The sequence below is a fragment of the Zonotrichia leucophrys genome, chromosome 1A (genome assembly GCF_028769735.1).
Source record: "Zonotrichia leucophrys gambelii isolate GWCS_2022_RI chromosome 1A, RI_Zleu_2.0, whole genome shotgun sequence".
Taxonomy (NCBI): Eukaryota; Metazoa; Chordata; class Aves; order Passeriformes; family Passerellidae; genus Zonotrichia; species Zonotrichia leucophrys.
Genome location: NC_088170.1, coordinates 4463209 through 4485994, shown reverse-complemented (window position 1 = coordinate 4485994; position 22786 = coordinate 4463209). Strand labels below are relative to the sequence as shown.

At 44.7% G+C, this 22786-nt stretch overlaps 1 protein-coding gene across 2 annotated transcripts in view; it reads left to right on the top strand.

The window, feature by feature from the left end:
• The window catches only part of LOC135459587 (chromatin remodeling regulator CECR2), a 92421-nt gene that overhangs the window by 46494 nt on the left and 23141 nt on the right, over window positions 1–22786 (top strand). For both annotated transcript variants that reach the window (XM_064735799.1, XM_064735791.1), the window contains exons 2-3: window positions 2206–2300; window positions 22171–22354. In XM_064735799.1, coding sequence (XP_064591869.1) covers window positions 2206–2300; window positions 22171–22354 — 279 coding nt within the window. The remainder of the gene's footprint in view (window positions 1–2205; window positions 2301–22170; window positions 22355–22786) is intronic.

Below are 22786 nucleotides of genomic sequence, written 5' to 3'. Positions count from 1 at the left end.
TCCAGGTGTTTAAGTCCCTGCCCAGGGATTGCATCTTGCCCAGTGCCCCAGGAATGCCCCCCTGCTCCTGGGGTGACCTGCCAGCTCCGAAAATGTAAAGGTCACCCTCGGGCCTGGAAAACAATGGCTGCAGATAGGGGCTATCTGAGGCACTTGTGGCCACTGCTGAAGGAGTGTTAGTCAAACAGCAGGCTGAAAAGGCTCACGGGAAGTAGTTTAAATATTCCTCATACAAAAGGCTGTCACATCCTAGCAGGGGCAGACTGCTGACTGACAGCTTTAATGAACAAGTGTATGTGGATGAGGGAGAGGCTGAATGCAGGGAGGCATCCTGGAGACTCACTTTCCCCCTGCCCATCATTCTGGGTTCTGACATGTCATTTTTCACAAGCTGCAGGTTTATTGTGGTAATGTGGTAACACACCTGGGATGGTTTAGCATATCATGTGCTTTAGGTCCTCCCTGCTTCCCTCTCCTCCAGGGATATTTATAGAAGGCATCTGTCCACTAAAATATTTTACAAATAAAGTAAGTCAACACTTCTAAAATACTAGCCACTTATCAGGGCCAGGGCCAGAGCAGGACTCAGTCCTTGTGGGTCCCTTCCAGCTCGGGACATTCCATGATTGTCAGTGAATTCACTCTGTAATTACTGTTTATATAACATGATTACTATTTATACAACAATACTATCACTCTGTCCAAGGCATGGCAAGCAGCAACCGCAGATTTTGTGTTAACTTGTCATTAAGCAGGGTGCTCATCTAGAGGCAGAGAACAGAGATTCCTGGTCCTTTCCCCATCTCTGTGGCAGGGACATCAGGCTGTGGCTGCTTGCTGCCCTTTCCTTAGCTCCAGTTCCCACGTGTAATAGATGTGTTTAGTGTATTCTTCACAGGGCAGGTGTCAGGCTTCCACTCCTAATGCACTTTGCATGTTGCACAAGAGGTAAATAAGAGCAGTGTTGGTAATGAAAATATGCCATTAATATATTTCCAATAAAAAACTACAAGCAGCGTTTAAGCGGCAATCTGTTATCAATAATTTTATTACTGCAGTTACTGTGGTCTAATAAAAAAAGCACTTTCTCTTCTTTATTGGGTAAGTGCCAAAACGTTTATCCTTTATTCTCTGGCCATTAACCTTTATTCTGTAGCCATTAGCTTAGCTATTTGTGTAACAGTCTGTTGAGTAACATTCAAGTAGGAATTTGTATTCAATCCATTATTTACTCTGAAACCCAAAAAGAATAGCTTACTCTGCCTATATTGTTTATCCATATTAAATCTTGTTAAATGCTGTATGCTAGTGATGATAAGTCTTAGAGAAAGTGGATTTTTCTTACTGTGAATAATTTTCTGGCATACAAATAAAACTGTAATTAACCAAATGATATTTGGAAAACAAAGCTTGAAACTGTTAGCTGAAAAAAAGATATTTCTTACAATAGGTGCAAAATTCATAATAAGTAAATTTCAGGAGTTTATCCTTTTTGTGGATCAATTTCTGCATCACATCTTTGTGAACTCCACTGTGCTAGAATGACCCACGCTATTCTCCATCGAGGATTGAGATTTTGGGTCACAAAGTCTGACATCCCTCCATCCTTTCTCTCTTACTGGAGTTGGGAAAAAAAAGGAGCTGAATAAGAAATAAGCTAAATAATCAAAATGCCTGCTTTTCTTTGAGGCATTTGCTTGCTAGCTTTCAGCCATTTCTGGCAATCCCATCTGAAACTGCTACTTCTGGGTTGTAAGTGGCTTTTAGTGCCCTGCTTTCTGAGCACATCTTTTAAATTGAGCTCACCAGCCTCAGTGAGTGAAGGGAAAGCAGAAGAATGAAACTGTTGATTCCTGTCCATCAGGTGAACACGAGAGAAATCATGCCTTTCTTATTAGGCTGTAGTGTATCTCAACCCCACTGAACCCTATTTTTCTGCACCCAGACAAAAGCATTAGTCTTCTGGCTGGAGAGTGACATTCAGTAAAAACCTTTCAAGGTCTTCCCATAAACTCTTGCAATGAAGAGGTAGTAGAAGCAGTATTTTTAATGATGAGGAAGGTCAGTTCACCCCATGTGTGCTCTGCTCTGTACACATATGTGAGGCTGTTTGGGTCTTTTTGGTCCAGATGAGCTAGCAGGAAATTTTAAGGAATTACTTTAATGGTTGGATTTTTTTTTTCTTCTCTCCTTTCTGCTCATTAGGAACTGGAAGCTGCTCTTCACGGGGATGATGTGGAGTTTATCAGCGACCTGATCGCTTGCCTTCTTCAAGGTTGCTATCAGCGCAGAGACATCACGTGAGTAACCTCTCTCTATGGCTGAAGCACTTTGCAAGGGGAGCTAATTAGCACGGTGGCGGGATGTTTCACGGCTCGGAGTGATGACATGGCAGTGATCAGCAGCCACAGCAATCAGGCCAGATGCTTCACAGGAGTGAAAGGGAATTCGGGTTCTCTTGGGTTGAGTTGGAGGCTTTTAATTGTACAGAGCCGTTAAGCAAAGCCCTTTGTTTAGATGCCGTGCAAAAAGGGAATGTTTGATGCTCTGCTGTGGCACTCACAGTGAACATTCACATCTGCTGTTATGCTCTGCACTCTGTTTGGTCAAATTAGTGATATTAAGTCATCACATATGTTTCAGCATATTTGTATGTACTGCACAACATAAAACTTGCTCTGTGCACACACCTCACTTGCATGAAAGATCCCATTTGCTTTACATAAGGACAGCAATGATTATTTTCTTAGAAATAAAAGTATTGGAATCACTTCAGCTGCAGGATGTTGGAGAGTGATTTGACATGCTCTCTTGAGGTTTTGACATCCAGAGACACTTTGTTAGTGTCCACTAAAGCAGCCTCCCAAATGGAGACATCTGCAGAGCATCATTCTTTAGAGGACTGCCACTGGCACAGCAAAATGTGCTTCCAGTGATAGCAAAGGCTTGTTGCAGTGGGTTTTATTTGTTCTTTTGTGAATCATGTTAATAGCAAAGCATAATTGTGGGGACAAAGACAGCTTGGCAACACATGCAGTTGCTTGGAAGCAGTCCTGCTCCCTAAGATCCCCCTGTTGTGGAGAGGCTCAGGTGCATAGGCAGAACCATAGGTGCTTGTATTGAAAGCTCTATTTCTAATTAACTGATTATGTTCAACAAAATTTATTTAGCTGATTTATATATGCATATGCCACTTAATTAAGTTCTCTTTCATTGCTGCATGGACATTCAGCATCAGTGGGTATCAGGAGCTGAATCAGGCACCTTTTTTATTTTTTTGCACTGCTTTTACTATCTCCAAATGATTGATTGTAAAGGGTCTGCAGTCACGTGTATCTTCTTCATCAAAATAGCCACAGAGCAATATATACCTGCTTGTAAACATGCAGCAAGTTTATTTCTTCATACCAAAGCCATCAGAAAGTAGAGGCTTGAGTGTTTTGCCCACCTGAGCCAACTTACCCTGGCAGCAGCAGTGGAAGATTTGTCTTTGATAAAATTCATTAATTTTGTGAGGTTGTGAGGTTCTCCAAAACTCCCCAGATCTGAGTGATTGCACTGTGTAATTGCCTCCCCATTTGCAACTCTTTTAATTAAGAAAATTCAGGGATGAATCATGGGTGAGTGTTGGGCACTGGCAAGTTGTCTGTCTGTCTGTCACCCTGTCAGTCATGCTGGGGAAGGCCTGAGGTGCCTGAAGGAGAAACCAGCTGCACCATTTCTGCAGCCTCCTGTGGAAGGGGATTACTCGTGGGCATGGGGATAATGAAGAAAGAAATTTCTGCAGGGGAGATGGGGAAGAGGACAAAGCAGGAGCAGTGCAGTGGGAATGGCTTAAGGGATATATCAGGAAAACCGCCTGAAACTGCTGTGATGTTAAAGAGGTGAGCTCTGAAGCACTGCTGAGGAAGCACATGGGGAGGCTACCTGGAAACAAGAGGGAAAGATGCTGTATGCAGAGAAATGTCATGAAGGAAGAAGCATTAAGATGTAGTCTAAGTATGAAAATCCGAAGATAAATAAGAAAAAACGTGATGGCTTGGGTACACTTCTCAGAAACAAACTTGCCACACTGTTTCACACTTAAAACTCTCTTGCATGTTTCCTTGCAACACCTTTTTCCCCCTCTAACCCCAGTTCAAGAGGCATAGGCCTCGGCTGATGCACAGCTTCCCTCCTGTACCTTGTTTTTCTGCACTTAGTGGTAGGAAGCTGAGCCTCTCATTGATATTTTGACTGCTCAGCAGACAAAGCCATGCAGATGTGGCACAGGATTTGTGTGGGGCTTAGACTTGGCTTTTCACAGTGGTCCAGGACTCCATTCTTCTCTGCTGCAGACAGATCAGAGGTATCAGTCTTGGGTGGGAAGGATCAGCAGTGTCACAGATCGTCCTGCTGGTGTTACTGCAGCATCTCTCCAGGGCATTTGTGCCCTGCATCCTCGTGCTGAGGCTGTGGCTGTTCCTATCAAGGCTGTAAATTTCTGTTCCTTGTTGCACCTCAGAGAGCAAGGCAGGACCTTGTTCCCATGCCTGCTCTCGGGCTGGGGCACGGCAGCTCAAGCATGGGATGCTTCATAAACCTCACTTTTCCTACCTCTCTGAGGGGTTCTGAGGTTTAATTAGTTTTGTGTCGGGTCTTACATCTTTGATGGCCAAAATGTTATCTGCCTATGCGTTCTCACAGTCTGTCTGGGAGCAGCTTGCAGCTCTTGTCACATCTGTTTTGACGGTGCGCAGGACTGGGCTGCCTGGCTTTAATCATGCATCATAGGGGTATAAAACTGTCACATACCTTTGCTAATTATAATGTGCTCTCAAGTAATTTTGGAAGTGGCTGAGAGCCCTTCTAATGCTCAATTTAACATGCTGTAGTTTGATTTGCTTTCCATTCTTTGAAAAAAAAAAGAGATTATTACTTTTGTAGACTTCTATGATCCTTGGTTTTGAAGTAAAGCAACTCTGCCTTGATTTTGATATTATTTATGACAGACTTTAAAAAAAAAAAAGAATCACATACAAGAGAGACTGCTTTTTACCCTGCTTGATGTCTAAGGAGCATTGTCTGGTAACATAAGACTTTCTTTGAGTTATGGATATCTGTGTTTAACAACAGAGACTACTTAATGGGATGCTATGTGATCTTCTCCTAAGTCTTATTTATCATAACCTCTCATAGCTGTTAGGAACACTCCATTGACCTGGTTCTTGCTGTGTTAAGTACTATAGAAGTACAGAACAAAAACTAGTTGTCTGCATTTCTGCATCTTTAGCAATGACCCTGTAACTGTCCTTGCCTGCACCAGGTAGTTTGAGCACTTGGCCAGGACAGTTTCCCTGTTGCTCTGCTGTTTTTACTGACACAAAATACTTGTGTGTCATGATCTGCAGCTTTTGTTGTTTTATAAATACCCCTCATAGTATCCATATACCATCTGTATGTGACTACTAAGGGTGCAATAGGTATCCAAGGCATGCTTTGGTTTGATGCCATTGAGATTGCCCACAGGTTTTTCCTGCCCCCAGCTCTTTTGCACAGGTCTGAAAATGTCTGTGTTTTCTTTTAATTGCTTCAAAAGGCAAATGCCCAGAAAAACTCTTATTAGAATTCAGGAGTCGCAAAAAAAAAAAAAAAAAAAAAAAAAATTAAGCAGTTTGAAAATAATCCTGGTGCTTGCTTCAGATTCTCTGTGATATAAATGGGGTAGCTGCATAGTCCCTAGGGGCTGCCACTTTAATTCCAGCAGGAAATGTGGCTTGATGACTTGTATGAAGACAGGAAGATCAGAGCTTCAGCTAACGGCAGCGGCCGCAGCAGGAGCCTTCTGCAGCTGTTTTTAAGTAAGAAGTGATGGTGTGACATGGATGTGTACACTCAACTAAAATATTCCAGAAAAGCTCCTGCTGTTCAGCTTCTCTTTGGGTGAAACTCATTCTTCAATGGTCTGTTATTGCACTTTTGCTGTTTTGCTAATGTGATGGCGTAAAAAGTTTTAGTAACTTTGTGTTTCTTATTGGGAGGCATTTTGTATGCTGCTACTTTGTCTCAAAAAAAAAAAAATCTTTGCTGCTTTTTCTTATGTTTTATTTTTTCAACATGCAAAAAGGCCAGAATGTGAGGAGGAAGAAAAACAATATCTCTTGGTTTTGTTTTTTTCCCCTATGCACCATGAGATTATTTTCTTTTTTTACACCTCAGGGGATTGGTTCATCAGAATAGCTGAAAACCCTTTTTAACTTCTGTGCCACCAGAGGGGATTTGCTTCCTTAGGAATCTCAGTTGTTTTTTTCTTCTTATTTCTTCCCTAATGCATTGGAATTTTTTTCTTTCCAAGGGGACCATTGGTTTTGCACCTACCTTAAGCTCTTTTGGGATCCCTAAACTATCCTTGGTGTCTTTGGCTTGTAGTTTGCTCCTGGTTTGTTCTAATAAGGATAATAAGAGGATGTTTCTTAACTCCTCCTCCCTTCCCCACAACTGTTTAAATTATTTCTGTCCTATCCTTAGTGGTGGCATTGAGAACACTCCCAGTATGGCATCTGAGAGCTGTATTTCCTACCTGCTGAGTTGCCAGTCAAGGACACGCTGTCTGTTCTGTGTATTTTCTAACACTTGTTCTATAATCACTTACTTGAGCTCTCATTAGAAAGAGAGAGATAATCTGAAATCTTCTAACCTACTGAGGAGCAATACCTGTTTCTGAGGACAGTGCTTAATAGCTCTGGATATTTTGCTTCTTCCTTCTGCTTTGTCACTTTTGTCCAGCCTTGTCCTTTATTCTGTGTGGACTGTGTCCTTACAGGTGCTTTGGGGGTTGCCCTAGGTCTCATATTTTGGTAAAAGAGAGCTTAGCATCTTGAAATCACTCTTGTGCATGTGCCTGCATGGGCTGTGTCCTTCCAGAACTGCTGTTTGTCAGTCTGGTTGGGGGATAAGGTGGCAGGTGAACAGGAATGGCAAAGCAGAGCTGAGATTTCAGTGCCATGGATACTGTGTGAGCTGGGCTGTGGAGAGAGCTAAGCCAAGGTACTGAGCCTGAGCTGAATGAATTCACCACTTCAGTCCATGCCATAACCTCTGGGGCAGCCAGCCTGAGCTCAGGCACAGCAGACCTGGTGCCCACCACCTTTGCAAGGAGTTTCAGCAGCTGGCTCTTGCACCAGTGACCTTGATTTTAACAACTACTTCCATGCCTGGCCACAAAGCACCTCACTAACTCAGAGTCATATTCATGAATGCCAAGTGAATATCAACAAGATCAGCATTATTTACAGTCTGACTTTTAACAGGTGCTGCCTTGCATACATCATGGATATTGGTGGATGGCCTCTGGAATCAGCCTGGTATCATCAGCACAGGAGATGCTGTGAGGGGGCAAGGGAGATGAAGTGGCTGCATTGCTCATCTTGAATCTAATTTTAATATTTATTATAGTAATAGCCAAGCCATGCAAGGTGAGCCTTTTAAAGGGTAAAAAGTGAAAATGAAGCAGCTGGCAGGTGTTGGCAAAGGAAGGATGAGATTACAGCAGTAAAATAACACGGTCATTCAGAGATTAATGAGAAGCACAGTGGAATAAAATTATAGAGTTGAAATATAACTAAAGCTAAGTAAATGTCTTTGATTCTCAGATGGATAAAATGAATCTTTAAAGAAGAATTTGAAGAAAAGTTGGTAGCATGTTCTGGAAGTGCTATTCCATGGATGTGGTGGAGAATAAGGACTGAAAACAGTGAAAGAAAAAGAGGAAAAGCTGTGCTGTTATTGTCAGGGCAGATGGATGAGAGACAAACAGATTGGATTGCTGGGGAGAGGGAGTTATGCAAAACATTGACAGAGAGGAATAGGTGGCTAAACTTCAAAGGAGGAACATGGAACAGTCAGCAAAGGGTCTTGGAGACTGCAGTGATGTCATTGTGCCCATGTCAGAGCATGAAATATGAAAGGGACAGCTGTATTTATAACTTCTTGATGTTGCAAACCAAGTACTCTGGAGAGGAGGAAGAAAGCAACGATGAAAAAAGAAACTGAGAAGGCAAATGAAAATATCTTCTTCTTTCAAGGAAGAAGGCAAAGAATTGGGTAGAGAGACAGATGGGGTGTGAAGTTCCCCTGATGTGAAACCTTTGCCCTCACCCTTGAGGCTTGCAGTGATGCTCCAAAACACTGGTGGAGGATTTTTGCTCCAGCACAGTTGGTTTTGCAGGTCACTTCCCAGCACCTCATCCAAGTTCAGAAACCAATGTTTAGTCCAAGGGTGAATATTGGAGAAGATCTGAAGTAATTTTTTGGAGCCTTTTATCCTCAGTGGGCTTGAACAGCTGGAATAGCTGCTGGCCAGCTGCTAGGCCACTGTGACGATGTGGTGTGTCATGTCAGTCTCTGTTCTAAGTCATCTTTGCTTTTACTTTTTCTCCCATTCTACCTTCCAGCCTTCCTCAGTTTCTTTCTGCTTCAACCAATTTAGTGGTTTAAACTTTAGAGAAAAGAAGATGAAAGACCTACACTGAAACAAATCCCAAAAGGGACTTCTTTAGGACCTATTTATCTGTAAAAACTTGGGTTTATCCATGGTCTCCAGAAACTTATAATGTGTGGGGCTGGTTCTAAGAAATGAATTTGCTTAGCTTATTTGCTTCAAGGCAACCCCACACTAGGTATTTTGTGCCTCACAGGGGACTCTTTTCTCTGACATTAAGTGTATTTTTCTCTGAGCAGTAAGGCACATAAGGGCTTGTTTCATATGGATTTGTGCTGTAATACAGGCATGTGTCCTATTTCCCCATCATCATCATCAAGACAATAACTCCAGCTTCTTCCCCACAGTGCTCATCATCACTGTAATACCCTAAGGTCCTCTCTGCAGCCCCCAAACAATCACAAGTGCTTATGGCACAGCACTGCTGTTGTCTTTCCTTGTGGCAATGAATTGGGAGCATGCTTTCTGTTGATGGGCACTAGGAATGAACAATGCAGCATTAAGCTGGCTTCACTTGTTCTTCAAGGATCCAGGAATGAATAGTAAGTAATGATCCTCTTCCAGTCTCAATGTGGAGCATGTAAGCCCCATTCCTATTTGCTCCTTCAGAATATAGGAGATGTATTTGGGTCTTTTGTAAGTTAATCAGCTCCAGCCCCCAAGGAGCTTCTCGAAAGGAATCAAATAACAGCAGTGGAAAGAAAGAAAGAAAGAAAGAAAGAAAGAAGCATGAGGATTAAAATTGGCAAGTACAAATTGAAGCCTGGCTAGATGCAGGTGAAGGTCATCGATGGGAGAAGTGAATTGTCATTGCAGAAAAACCAAAGCCCTTGCTGTTCAATCACAAGGTGAAATTTGGGCTGTAGACACATTTGTTTATTCTGGACCATCCAGAAGACTGTCCTTATCCCTCCTGAGACAGAGAGTACTGTGGTTTGAGAGTACTGTGGCTTCATTTCTTCATGTCCAGAGTTCTTGTTGGGCTTCTTGTTGGGGCACACCTTGTGTGGTTAGTTGTTGAGGTCACACAGAACAGGACACTAAACAAGAAACAAAAAAATCCATGCTTTAAAAATCAAAAACATGCACATGAAGCAGCGTGTGGCAAGAGCAGGGAGTGCAGCAGCTGTTCTCAGCCTTCATTTGTCTGTGTGGCCACCAGCATCCCTCCCTGCACTTTTCCAGCTCAGTGCAGTGTGTGCTGGCTGTGTGTGCAGGAACCCAGGTGTCCCTCACCCCCCACCACTGTTACCCAAATCCCCCCAGTAATCTTCCCCAAAGGAACTTATTCATTCCTTTTTGAGCACTCAGATCTCTCTTGCTCCCTTTTTTCTTTCCCTATCAAACAACGTGTAGCTAGTTTTTGGGTTAGTTAATAGTTCTGACACTGGCTCTTTTTGTTTGGATCCTTCAAGAGATTGCCCTTTGTTATTCAAAGCCCAAGGTACTTGACACACCAGCAATGCAGAAGCCCCCGGGCTTCAAGCTGTCCTGGCTGTGTGATCCCTATGCCTGTGAGCCATTCCCATCCTCAGTGTCTGATAAGCCTTGGGGAAGAAATGGGAAAAGAATGCAGCACTCCGAATTCCTGAGGGGTGCTGGGGGCATCCATCCATGTGGGGACTGGAGGATGTTCACCTGCTGGCCAGAGCCTTTCAGATTCAGCATTTCACTGAATTCAGCTGCCAGGGGACCCTCCTGCCTTTGACTTTCTTTACAAGGCTGACAAAAGTCTGGCTTCCAATCTACCTATTAGGGAGAAAGGTATCTTGCATTTCCTAACTCGTTTGCAGAAATGTCCAAGTCAGGTGGTTTTATGTTCAGGAATTGCTTTTTGAGCTCCAAAACCAACCCTAGGAGCTGCTGTCTTGGATTTACTGTACTGCTCTCTGGAGAACCCAGGTTCTTTGGTTCTGTGTTACATCCAAAAAGTGGCATCATTTACTGATAATGTTAACTCTGTTGGTGTCATCCAGTCTGCTGATGTGCTGTAAAATCTCCAGTTTGGCATCAGAATGGTTTAATCTTCTCTTGGTGATCTTAGCTTCACCAGGGGACCAGCTGTGCTCCACATTGAAGCATTCTTCCTTCAGTCTTACTCTGCACCTCTTCTTGTGCACCAGTGCCATTGACATCAGAACCTGTCATGAAGACATCTCTTTGCCATTATCTTCCCATCCTTTGGTACCAGTGTTTATTTGTGCCTTTAGCACACTCTGAGGCTCAGGACCTCTCTTCTGCCTCCTGCCATTCTGCCTTGGCCACTGGTCTCTGTCACTCACTTTCTGATTTTGAACATGACAGAGTACTCTGTGCCTCAGAGTCTTGGGAGATTCTTGTCTCTTGTTCTGAGCATGCTCTGAGGGAAAAATTCATATTTCTGGAATATGTATTATGATCTAGCTGTGGTGATAGATCTCATTGGAAGGGAAATGTTGGGCTCCAGCTCTGCTCAGCTCTCCAAGCCTATTCACCAGCATGCCAGGGAATTCATTGCTTAATGAAAGCCATTTTCCCTGCCCTTCCCCAGCCAAGATCAATGTTATCACATGGCAGGAGATGGCCTGCACTTAGACATCTCCCTTGTGTGCTCTTGTAGAATCACAGCTTGACAGCAAAGCTTTTTAGGTGTGATAGGCATTTTCAGTTCTGTTGTTAATTTATCATGGCTGATGGTGTGAGGTAACTACTTCCCTTGGTCCTTTGCACCTGAGATGTAAAATGTGATGGCATCAGAGCTGGAACCACCCTGTTGTAGTGCCTGCTGCGCTTCCCTTTCTGGGGAAAGCCTTTGTAACTGGTATTGACTCTTTCCTGGGCTCACATGGCTCAACAGGTTCCTCAAGGCAGGAAAAGAGCAGCTGACCCTTCTGGGGCCACTCAGCTTGTCTCCTGTTTGGTTGCTGAACTGTTCAGTGCTACCCTCACCAAAGAAGCAGAAACCTCTTACTTCTTGACAGACATTGGAACTTTCTTCCCATTCAGGCGGGCAGGAGTCTGACCAACCTTCTCAGCAGGAGTTTTCTGGAAGTTCCTGTATATTTCTAGATGCAGTATTTTACAATTTCAGCCATTTCTCAAGGAACTGAGGTCTCTGTTTTCAAGCCTTTCTCTGTGCTGGAGCTGTAATGCAAGTTTCAACATGATGGTTGATAATGCATGTCAGTGACTGATTACAGAGCTGTTTTCCTTTTGCAGTTTGAAGCTACCCTTGCTGCTTTCATGGGCTGTATATCACATTGAATGCCACTGATTTGTTCCTGCACCCTTTGGCTAATGGTTTCAGGGTAGTGCCCTAAAGGTAAGATTGAATAAACTGTGAAGTACAGAGTATCTGTGGGGTTAGTGTGTCAGCAAAGCTGGGCAGGTGTGTTTAAACACACATTTGGTGTGAACATGGTCACCCTGAGTCAAAAACAGCAATGCCCATGGAGAATAGCATCATCACTGTTAATTTATTGTATTTATGCAGATGTAGTTAAGGGACAAGACAGTTTTTAAAACTGTCTTGAATTGTCTGTCCGTTCTATGCATTCAAGGTAAATAATCTTTTCTGTTCATCTAATGCTACATTAATTCATGTTTTCACATATATGTATATATAGCAATACAGTTTGCTCAATATAGTCTTGATTCAGGGTCGTTCTGCAGAATTCTTTTCCCCCTGTTTTAATCCACTTATCCAACTCATTGATTTGTCATTATTGGTTTTCACTCAAATTGCAGCCTCAGTAGTGGGGGGTGGAGTTCCTGCTTCTCTGTCCAAAACCCTGCATGTAGTGAGAGCACAAGTCATCCTTTGGTGGAGATTGTGCAGAGACTGACTGAGTTTGAAGGAGGGGTTGAGCTAAAATTGTAAGACAAATTTTATTTTAGTCCTACTAATATTCCCTGAATCTGTCTGGGCAGTGTTTGTATCTTCCTGCTTATCCCCTTTCCCCCCAGGATTTTCTCTTCCTGTGGTACCACAAACCTTCAAGTGTTGTTTGGGGTGTTTCTGGCTGCTCTGGTTTCATTGATACTACATTTCTATTTCTTCCTTTCCCTAATCAAGCAACAAAACCACTGAAGCAGCCCTTGCTCCTACCTAAAAAACATATGCAGGCCCCTGCACCCAGCATGCATCTAGTTAGCAATATGTGTCTTCCTCATCCTCCAAGAACTGCATAATCCACCACCAGGCTTGGCAAATCCAAGCCCTTTTCCCTCCAATGTTTCACATCTTCACACCAATCACTTTCCTTGCCTGGCTCACTTGGCCATGTAGGCTGCTGGTCTCTTGGGAAGGGGAGATGGATGCTGGGCATCTGCTCTCTCTGTTGTGATGGGGAGGGTGAGGGAGAAAACAGCAAGACAGATCAGGGCAGTGAGGAGCAGCTGGGCACAGGTGAAAGAAGGGCCATCAGTGCCGTCAGGTCGTGTTTCCTTCACCAAAAATTACTTTCACCTTCTCACACGGAAGCAGAAACAACAATATGCCTTTTTGTTGCCTCCCTGTGCTTTGAGGTGTTGGAGGCAGGGCCACAGCACAAAACACTTGTGGCCCCTCCTGCTGATCCTGGGGATGGTGATGAAAACAGAGCAGCCCTGGCTCACAGAAGGGTGCTTGGAGCTCCTGCAAGCAGGGAGACAGAATGTGACAGGACAGTTCAAAGTAACAGGTATGTGTGATTTCTCCTGCCAGTGCTGCCTTTCTCTCACACAGCCCAATTAACAGGGGTCACAGAGCACTGATTAGCTGCCTTGGCGTTTTGTGAACATAAAGCAGTGAAAAACCCAGGGTGAATGGGGGAAAAAGATCAAATAGACACTTATCTCAGCACTCCTGCCTGTCCCTGGCATTTGCCAGCCTAAGGAAAGAGCCTTTCCAGAAGAGACCAATGCAGGACAGTGCTGATATCTCTGCTGTTTTCTGCCTTTCCTCAGCAAAATAACAAACAAGGCAGCCCCAGCAGCTGTGTCATTTGTAGGGTGGTTGTTAGATAAGAGCCAAATCACTGGAGAAGCGTGGGCCACAGGCAGCTGGGAAGATCAGAGCGTGCCCTTTTGCCACACTGGTGTGTGAGATGGCTTCAGCCCCTCCTTGGGAGGAGTGGACTGCTGCCTCCTGTCCTTTGTGCAAGGGAGAAGGGGTGGGAGGCAGCACATGCCAGCTCAGGGCAGGTAAAAGGGCATCCCCATTTAGTTTGAGACTTGCTGAGTGTGGGCTACTAATGCTAAGGAGCCCAAGCTGGCAATTTCCATGGCTGTTTGGACTGTGACTGGGGTGAGAAATCTGGACAAGGAGACCTGGAATGTTCTTGAAGGGTGGGCAGCTGTGGTGACCTTGTACCTTCCCTTCTCTTCCTTCATACCCCCCTGTTTTTGGGGGTGGCAAAGCAACGCTCCCACTTCAGCTGTCACAGCCAGGTTAAGTGGCTGCACTTGCTTCTGTCAAGCCAACACATGCTCCTGTGGTGTGATCCCTTATTAGAGCAGACAGCCCACATCAGCTCTCCATTCTCCCTGCCTCCCCAGGGACACTGCCTCGCTCCAGAGCTGTTCCCATTCTGCTTCTCTGTGGGATGCAGCATGTCTGCCAGCTCCCCTTCCAGCTTCCCCAGGGCTCATTGCATGGAAGGTGGAGGAACAAGGAGCAGGAGGGTTCTTAGAGCTGCTGACAGCCATGGGTTTTTGTAGATTTTTTTTCCCCTCTCCTGAAGATGAATATTTTCAGAGTTCAGGTGGGAAGTCCACCATGTAAATCCAGCCCTGTGAATTAGATCCAACCATGTAAATTGGATTTCTTTAGCAGGATTGTGCTGCCCTTCTGCTGCTGAACCTCCTGTCCTAGCTTACTGTTATTGTGTTGCAGGAAAGGTCCAGAACCTTGATGTCTTCTCTAAGCATCACTTCAGCATATTCTCGAGGTGGTCTCTGGTCTCTGCCACATTTGAGTTCTGGAAGTGAGTTATGGGATGGACAAATGAGGAGCAGGGAACAGCAATTGCTAGGGTGCTGAAATTACTCTGCTGTCCCTTACTTTTGTGGAAGACATGGATCTTTCATGGATGTGGAAGCCTCCAGTTGGTCACATTTCAGACTGCCAAATCCTGGAGTTAGGCCAGTTTGTTTTAGGGAAGAGCTGCTGCTACTTAACATTTGCTAACTAGGTAATCTTTTGTCCTTCTGTTTTGAAACAAAACAATGGTTCTGATGTAGAATGATTGTATTCCCATATTCAGCAATGATGAAGACAAATATCCTTGTGTGGAGAGCCCAGTGCCATCCACCTGCTTAAATCTTCAGATGTCTTTCTCTTCCCTTACCTGATGGCCACACAGGTAAGCCACAGAATTACTGAGGTTTGGACAATGTCTGCATTCAAAAAACTAGTTCTAGCTTGCCATGGAGGACAAAAGGCAGACCTGTACATGCCTTGTGATGGTCTTGTGCTCCAGCAATCTCTGCTGTCTTTACATCTCTAGGAGGAGAAATCTGGAGGTCTGATCAATGTAATTTGAATTTTTTCCCCCCTCTACCTTGTGATCTCTTTCAGGGTCCATTAATGTCAGCTGTACTCTTGTTCACAGCCACTGCAGCAGGTTTTCTCCAGGCATGATTCAAAACAGGCACTGAAAAGCAGGATGTGTCTGAGTGTTTGTTTCCTTCATCACAAGAGCTCTGCCTTGTTGGACCTTGCCGAGGTCTCTCACAAGAACAGCGTGGAGTTACTGGTCTCTCTAGACTGTCCTTGGCTGGAGTTTTTGAGGTCTGTCCCCATCAGTGGTGCAGCTAGTGGCACTGCTAAATGTGGCTGTTAAAGCCCAAGGTCATGGCTCCTGGATCTCCTTGGTCATTTTGCTCTGCTGCAGGGAGTGTTCTGTGGAGAAGCAGAACATTCCCTTGGGCCTCAGGCATTTTGGTCACCCTGGTGGCAGGTTGGCCCCTGGTCTGAGCAATGTGTGCTCCTTGTTGGCTTGCACACCTCCTGAGCCAGCTGCGCACACAGGCCTTGGAAGGATTCCTCTCCAGTCCCCCTGGAGGATGGGGTGGTATCCCTTTCCCCTGCATCATACCTGACTTGGTTTCTCAGTAGGGTAAATTGAAGGTGAAGTACAAGCTGGTCCATGAAGCTTCCTCCCCCACCTCAGATAAGCAAGCTCATTAATACAGTAAAAAAATGGTCTCCATTGTTACATGAGAGCTCAAGGTCAGGCTGGTAGTAGTAACTCATATTGCTTCTAAGGTCAGCCTAAGCTTTCTCTTTCTGACAAGCCACGATAGATTGATCATGGGGGCCCTTACATTATTTTTTTTTCTTCTGAAATAGGCTTTGCTTCTCCTGACCCTGTTAATGATGTTTGACTGAGGTCATCCCAGCAAACCCTGAATCCTTCCCATTCCCTTCCAGAGGGCTTGCCTTTGTGCCAAAGCATTGTATGCTTGTTAAGAATTAAGCTTTCCTGATCTCTGCTGCAGCAAAGGAGCTGTCTTCATTGGAAAGGCGAGAAATATCTTGAATGCCATCTGTCAGTTAATGCTCTCATTAACACCTGAGTGACTCCCAACACCAAGCTGGTGCCTTTTTGCCAATTCAGAACTTAAAAGGTGCCAGCCCATAAGGTGAAATATCTTCAGTCCATAAAATTAATTCCATTATAAAACGTCTGTTCTGGTAAGACCTAGATTTTTGTTGGGCTTTTTTTTTTTTTAACTAGAGCGATCACAGAGGCAAAGCCAGTTCTCTTGTGTGCTGTGAATTAGATGTCCAAGAAGTCTTTTTAGTACTGAGAACCTCCTAAAGTCTACACTTGTGCTGGGTGACTGAATGCATTCAAGTCTTTTTCAGCTTTTAAAGCCTTTGCTGGACAGAAGTATCACCTCTATTATTTCCCTTAGTGGCTAACTCGGTAATAGGAAACTTCAAGAGTAATTACATTTATCTTTAAATGGTCTTTGGTAGAGAGGCTGAGCTCTCCCAGTCTTGTTTTCCATGTTCCTCCCACATACAGCTTTTGGACAGGAGTTGGAAGAGGTCTGTTGTTGTCCCTGCTCTCTGTCATCCTCTGGTTTTGCCAGGGTTCTTGGTGTTAATCTCAAGAACAATATACTGTCTGGGATTAGATGCAGGTCAGCCTTGCCTTTTTCCCAGCAGTTTTAGCTCAAGAGCATGCCAGTATTTACTCTTCCCTTGCATTTTGTAAATTAAATGAAACAAGAGACTTAAAACACTGTCAACATGATAGATATTCTAGCTAGAGGGTCCAGGCAATTATTTGGCATCTACACTTTCAGAAGGTTTATTTGTGTGTGCCAGCAGTGTCCAAACATCGTTGGTAAATTTTTGTCTCTGATATTTCAACTCCTTACCCTAATGTTTCCTTTAATCCAATATTTGCTCCCATAGGACCAGAGATTTTGTGAGGGGTGGGTTTTAGGGGTTTTTTTAAGAGATGTGTGCGGGGGAGGGCTTGTAAAAAAATTGGCAGCAGTAGACCAGATAGGGCAATGTGCTGTGACAGTAATTCCACACTTGGGCCATGGCATGCTGCCTGCAGGAAGCACAGATTGACACGGGGACTCTCTTACTGAATCAGTGTTTGGTTTAGCTTTTGTTTGTTTGGCTTGATTTTGTTTACAGTTTTCCAGCCAAGATTTGATTTACTTTGGAGTCTTTAAAACTAAAAGCACAAGTGACTCCGCTTCCTTTGGGCATGAGGATAAAAAAAATAAGCATTGTGTGTCTGCACATATAATTCTAGAAGGAATTATGCTCAGAAGGAATTTCACATTGAGTTTGCTCCTACAGTGTCCCTGTGGGGCTGGGGTCTCTAGGTGCAGCTGTTCCCTGCCAAACATGCACGCCAGAAGCTCGTACCAAATTTTTCCATGTATCCCATCAGCTCTGTGAAATTCTCACCCCCTGTTCCTGAGTCTCCAAAGGAGCCCCTCTAGGCAGCCGGGCCCGGTGACGGGAGCAGTGGCCAAGCTTCTCTTTCCTGACAGCAGAGCGTGACCCCACGCGTTCAAAGCCGGGGAGATGGGAAGGGTTGCCTCTCCTTTGAGCAGGGGAAAACACTGGGATTGCCAGGCAGGGGGAGGAGTCCTCAGCTCCCCTCTCTGGAGCAGAGAAGCCTCCCTCTTTGGGAGGCAGCCGGGCAGCAGATGGCCGGGCTGCGGCGCTGAGCTGTCAGGGCTGGATCATTTCTCTGGCTGCTCTGGGCGCTGATACCCATGGTGGGGAGAGGAGCCCCTCCCTCAACTTGCTCCATCTTCTTTATGCCCTGATTTTTCTGCAGCTGCTGCTAAAGATCACAGGCAACTTGAGCTGCAGCCTCGGTGGTACTCTTGTGGATTGTCTGACGCTGTTCCTCCCCTTTGACACAGATGTGCTGGGTCGTGTCCTTCCCTGTGCCCCAGATTTCTCTTTGTATATGCAACATAAGATTAAAACTTTCGACCACAGTTGCAGTTTGGCTTCGACCTCCTTTCTAATCTTTGCAGCAAAAGATAGGGACCTCTGACAACAGCCCTGTGGTTTCAGGGTGTAGTCAGGGATAAGACTAAGAATTGCACTGGGCTCTTGAAAAATCATCTGCATCCACGTGGGATGTACCACATAGATGTGCATGTACCATTCCACCACTGCCCCACTACAGCTATCCAAATTGCTTTGCACATTGGGGGGCAACTGCAAAGCAAGGGGTGTTTTGACAGGTGAGGGAAGTTTTTCTGTTTTATTAAATATTAATGGTGCTATTCATGTTGGCATGGGAGAAGTTTTAGAATTGCAGAGTTCTTCGAGGTACATTTTCTGATCTGTTGTAGCTGGTTTCTGTAGTACTTTTCCTTGGTTACTGAGCTGTGTGGAAGCTGCCTGTGCTACACATCAGGAAGTGGTTGAGAGGTGGTGAGAATCGTGGCCCGTGGTCTCACACTTCTCTTGTAAATTGTTTCTAAGACTCCCAATTTACTTTCAGAAGAGGATTGGTTTTCCTTTGGATAGATGCCCTGAGAATGTGCCCATGTACCAGTTCAGCCTCCTTGGGAATGCCCCAGTTTGTAGAGAAAAGGACACTACTGACCTAACACTGCCTCCATTTACTGAGTGTTTTTACACATCTCAGTGATGCTGAGAACCTCTGGGGAAGAGATACTTCTGTCTCCTCAGCTCAGTGATTTCCTTCCTGCCCTCTTCCCACTTACAAAAGAGTTTTTGGAGGTTCTTAGTTGCAGCAGAGACTCTGTAGGACTTTCAAGTGTTTTGGTGTCCTGCTGAGCTTGAAAAAAGGGTATCTAACAGACTGTATCCAGGTAATTCCATTCCTGGATCCAGTCTCTCTGATTCTTGGGTTTTAATTTCATAGACAATTCTAAACAGTTATTCTTGGGCATTTCTGCTTAGAGCAGGGAAGAACCCCAAGGGCAGGGTTCTCACATATTGCTGTCCTCCCTGCAGATTTTCTTTTCCAAACCAAGAGAGCTGTTTCAGAAACTTTTTCAAAGGGAAATAGATGGGGTAAGTGAAACTAAGTGTAGGTGTGGCAGAAATATAAGAGATGGGGTAAGTGAAACTAAGTGTAGGTGTGGCAGACAGGGTGAAGACGAGCACTATCCATTTGTCTGGAGAAAACAGGTCAGTTCCCATTAAGAGGAAAAATATAAATTGGGTAAGATTGAGAGTGATTGGGAATGCCTTGAGACATCTGTTTCCCATCTCTGGTTCTTATTTCTATCCTTATTCAAAGCGACAAATGCACAGTAGCTGTCTTTGAAAATTGATGGGGGTAGGAACTCAAAAGTACTCTTAAGAACAGAGCTTGTAATGCACTGAACACCGGGTGGACGGCGGAAATTTCTAGTGTTAGCCACTTATGTGAAAGTCAAACTAAAACCAAATTGGTTAAATCAACAGAGCCAGTCCCTAGGGGAAAGGGGAGTTACATAGGCAATGATTTCAAATGATCTTCTGGAATTAAACAGCTTCCTGGATCAGTTTTCTTTGAGAGCAGCCAAAATGATAAAGCGAGATAAGTGAACTCGTGCACGTGGTAAAAGTATCTGTCTGAGCCATGCCTTCCTGCTTTCTTTTAGGTAGGAAAAAAAAATAGGAGTAGATAGAACTCTTTTACTTTTGTTGTTTCTTTCTGGCAATCCTTTTCATCTGCTAGTTATTGAGGATCCTTGGGAAACTGCATTTGAGTCCATTTTATTGGAAATAGCCAGAACCTCTGTATCAGATTTGATAAAATAATCTTCTGCCTTGAGCTCTGGCAGAGTTGAAGAACTGAACTTGTGGGGCTGAAACTCAAATGCTGTCTGAGAGCTTACAGTCATTTGCCTTATGGTTCTGGACTAAGCATCCAAATACAACTCTTTCTCTCTCTCTTTCTCTCTCTCTCCCTCTTTCTCTCTCTTTCTCTCTTTCTCTCTCTTTCTCTCTCTTTCTCTCTCTTTCTCTCTCTTTCTCTCTCTTTCTCTCTCTCTCCCTCTTTCTCTCTCTTTCTCTCCTTCTCTCTTTTCTCTCCTTCTCTCCTCTCTGTCTTTCTTTCTGTCCTTCTTTCTTTTATTTGTTTTAATCTAATGGCTTCTGTAAATATCTGATACATTTAAGATACATTATCAAATACCACTCTTAAAAAGTCTGTAAAGGGAATCTATTATTGCCCCCTTTCCCAAACCAAAGTCCTTGCTGGAGGTTAGATCTTGGGATATTTGAGAAAGACAATGCAGGAATGCACAGCTACTTCAGGTAGGTGTAGTGTGTACTGAATATTTCACTTTTTAAAAGGATACTTGCTGTAGTTTTCACCCTAAAATTACTACTTGAGGCAGTTCTGAGGCATTTCATAAAATGTCAGTCCTCCCTTTGTGACTGAACTTTGTCAGCATAGGGGGCTGTTCCAAGTTATATTTGTCTGATTGCTGACAATAGTGAAACAACAATGCTTGGGAACACTGATGCTTTGCTCGTGTCACGCAGATGGAGCAAACTCCAGCTTGCAGAGGGCACCAGGTCCAGGTACACCCAAGCATCTGTTTTTAAATACAACCAGAGGGCTGGTAACAGTGGTATGGTGAGAGCAGATATCTCTGGGAGGTCAGCTTGCATTTGACGTCAGAAAGAAGCAGGCTGGTGAGGAGAGATCTGCAGGGTGATCTGTGCTTCCCTCTGCCCAAGGAGGAAGGGAAATGCTGCCAGGTGGACATGGCTTGAGGCATCTGTTCCTTCATTCTCACAGTCACTGGCCAGTCGTGGTCCTTGCAGAGAAGTCTGGTCTTTACCCAATGTGTGAAGACCTCTGTCTAATAGTTAACTTCTTGTTGACTTTTAATGATCTTTCTTCAGCTGGATCACACTCCTCCACCTCTTTGTTAAAATATAATAGCTTTTGTAGAAGTTAGCAATTTCTCAGGGAAATGCAATTCTGTAGTGCTGGCGCCGTTCCATTAATCATATAGAGTAATCTGCTTGTGCCAAAAACCTATCAAGTGGAGCTGCCTTTTTGAGAGCTGGTGGGAATGTGTACCCAGTGGTGTTCTTGCTGGCATATGGACTTCCCGTGTGTGCAAGAATGGCTGGGGCATGGGGGGGTCCCCTTTTACACAACTCCAGCAGGCTGAGCGAGCCTGGCAACTCTCAGGACTCAAAGTCATATGGACAGATCTTCAGAAAGTTTTATATTTAGGGACATGGCCCCTTTTCCTGAAATTCCTTCCCCTGACATTTTGGGCATTCAGAGTGAAGGCTTACATCTCAATGAAATATTGACAGGAGTTCTTTTAGCCTTAAGCTCCATCAGTGGTCTTAAACGTGTCAGATGGGGACATTCACTCTCAGTGCTAGATGAGGGTGAGAAATATCTGCTTTCTTGGGTTTTATGATGAAGTGCTGGCAGTGAAAGTAGGACTTCATGTGACCCAGCTAGAAAATCAGAAAGATCATTTTAATAGTAATATTTATGAAGAGCTCAAGTGTTCAGCTTGGTGATCTGGGAGAGTACAGACGGGGAAGTCCTCTGTACTGACTCCTTTTTGGGAGATGCACTCCTGTTGGGGATGAGCCTTGTTGTGTGGCAGTGTGTGAGGTGGGCAGTGCAGATGTCCTGCCAGAGCCACCAGTGAAGGAACAGGCAGAAAGTGGCAGCACCTGTGGGGATGGAGGGAGAGCCAGGGACCACATAGAGCAGCAAAATGAGGAGGAATCAATCAGCTATGCAAAGTCTCAAGCCACTGAACCAGGGCATGAACATTTCTTTAGAAGTTGAGATGAGCAGGGCTTGGCAATGACAGATGTGAAGGGCAAAGGGAAATCTGAAGACAATTGTCCCCCCATCAAATGGGAAGAGTTGGAAGGGGAGCAGACTCAATTTTTGTTGCACCCCATTTTAGTTAAGAGTGGCTGATACTAGCACAAGCATACCCATTGGGGTAGAAAGGAGATGAGTTGCTACCATGTTTGGCTCATTCTGCTTGGAAAGAAATAACAGTCTGTGTATAAAAAACTGACTGTGTCATGACATCCTGTGATGTTGCAATGAGATTGCTGTGTTTTAGGAATGTGAATGATGGAGCTGCACCCACCATAGCTGACAGTTTTCCTTCAGGTGCTCTCTGTCCCTGCATTGTGTTGGTTGCAGTCGCTTGGTGCACCAGGTGGACATGACAAACTACAGGAAGTGTGTGAGATTCTTTTCTTCCTTGGTTAGATCCCAGACATTTCACAGCTACCTGGAGGACATCATCAACTACCGCTGGGAGCTGGAGGAAGGGAAGCCCAACCCTCTGAGGGAGTGCACTTTCCAGGAGCTGCCCCTGCGCACGCGGGTGGAGATCCTGCACCGCCTCTGCGACTACCGCCTCGACGCCGACGATGTCTTCGACCTCCTCAAGGTGCTTTGGGCAGCAGGGAGGAGGGAAACTGTGTGGCCACAGGAGCTGGGTCAGATCAGAATCTTCTTGGGAAGAGAAGGGGTCACAGTGGGTCAGCAGTTCGCTTTGCCCTCCTCTGCCTTGCTCAGAACTTGGGCCCTTGTCCTGTGTGGATGTATTCATAACGTGGGAGTCACTAAGGAAGTTGGCTGCATTGGCTACTCTTTCTGCAAAGAGTGAATTTGGAGGTGCTTTAATGGTAATGGCAGGGCTGTGAGAGCAGAGACTGCTGCCTTGCTGAGGGATGCTGTGAGATGAAAGGATGGGGATGAAGTATACTGGGGGAGCTGGGGGAGGGTAGAGCAGGGATGGGGGGGAGGGAGCTTCTCAGGGCTGTGCATGACTGTCGCCAGCACTAATTAGACCTTCCCTGTCAGGAGCACCAGAGATGAA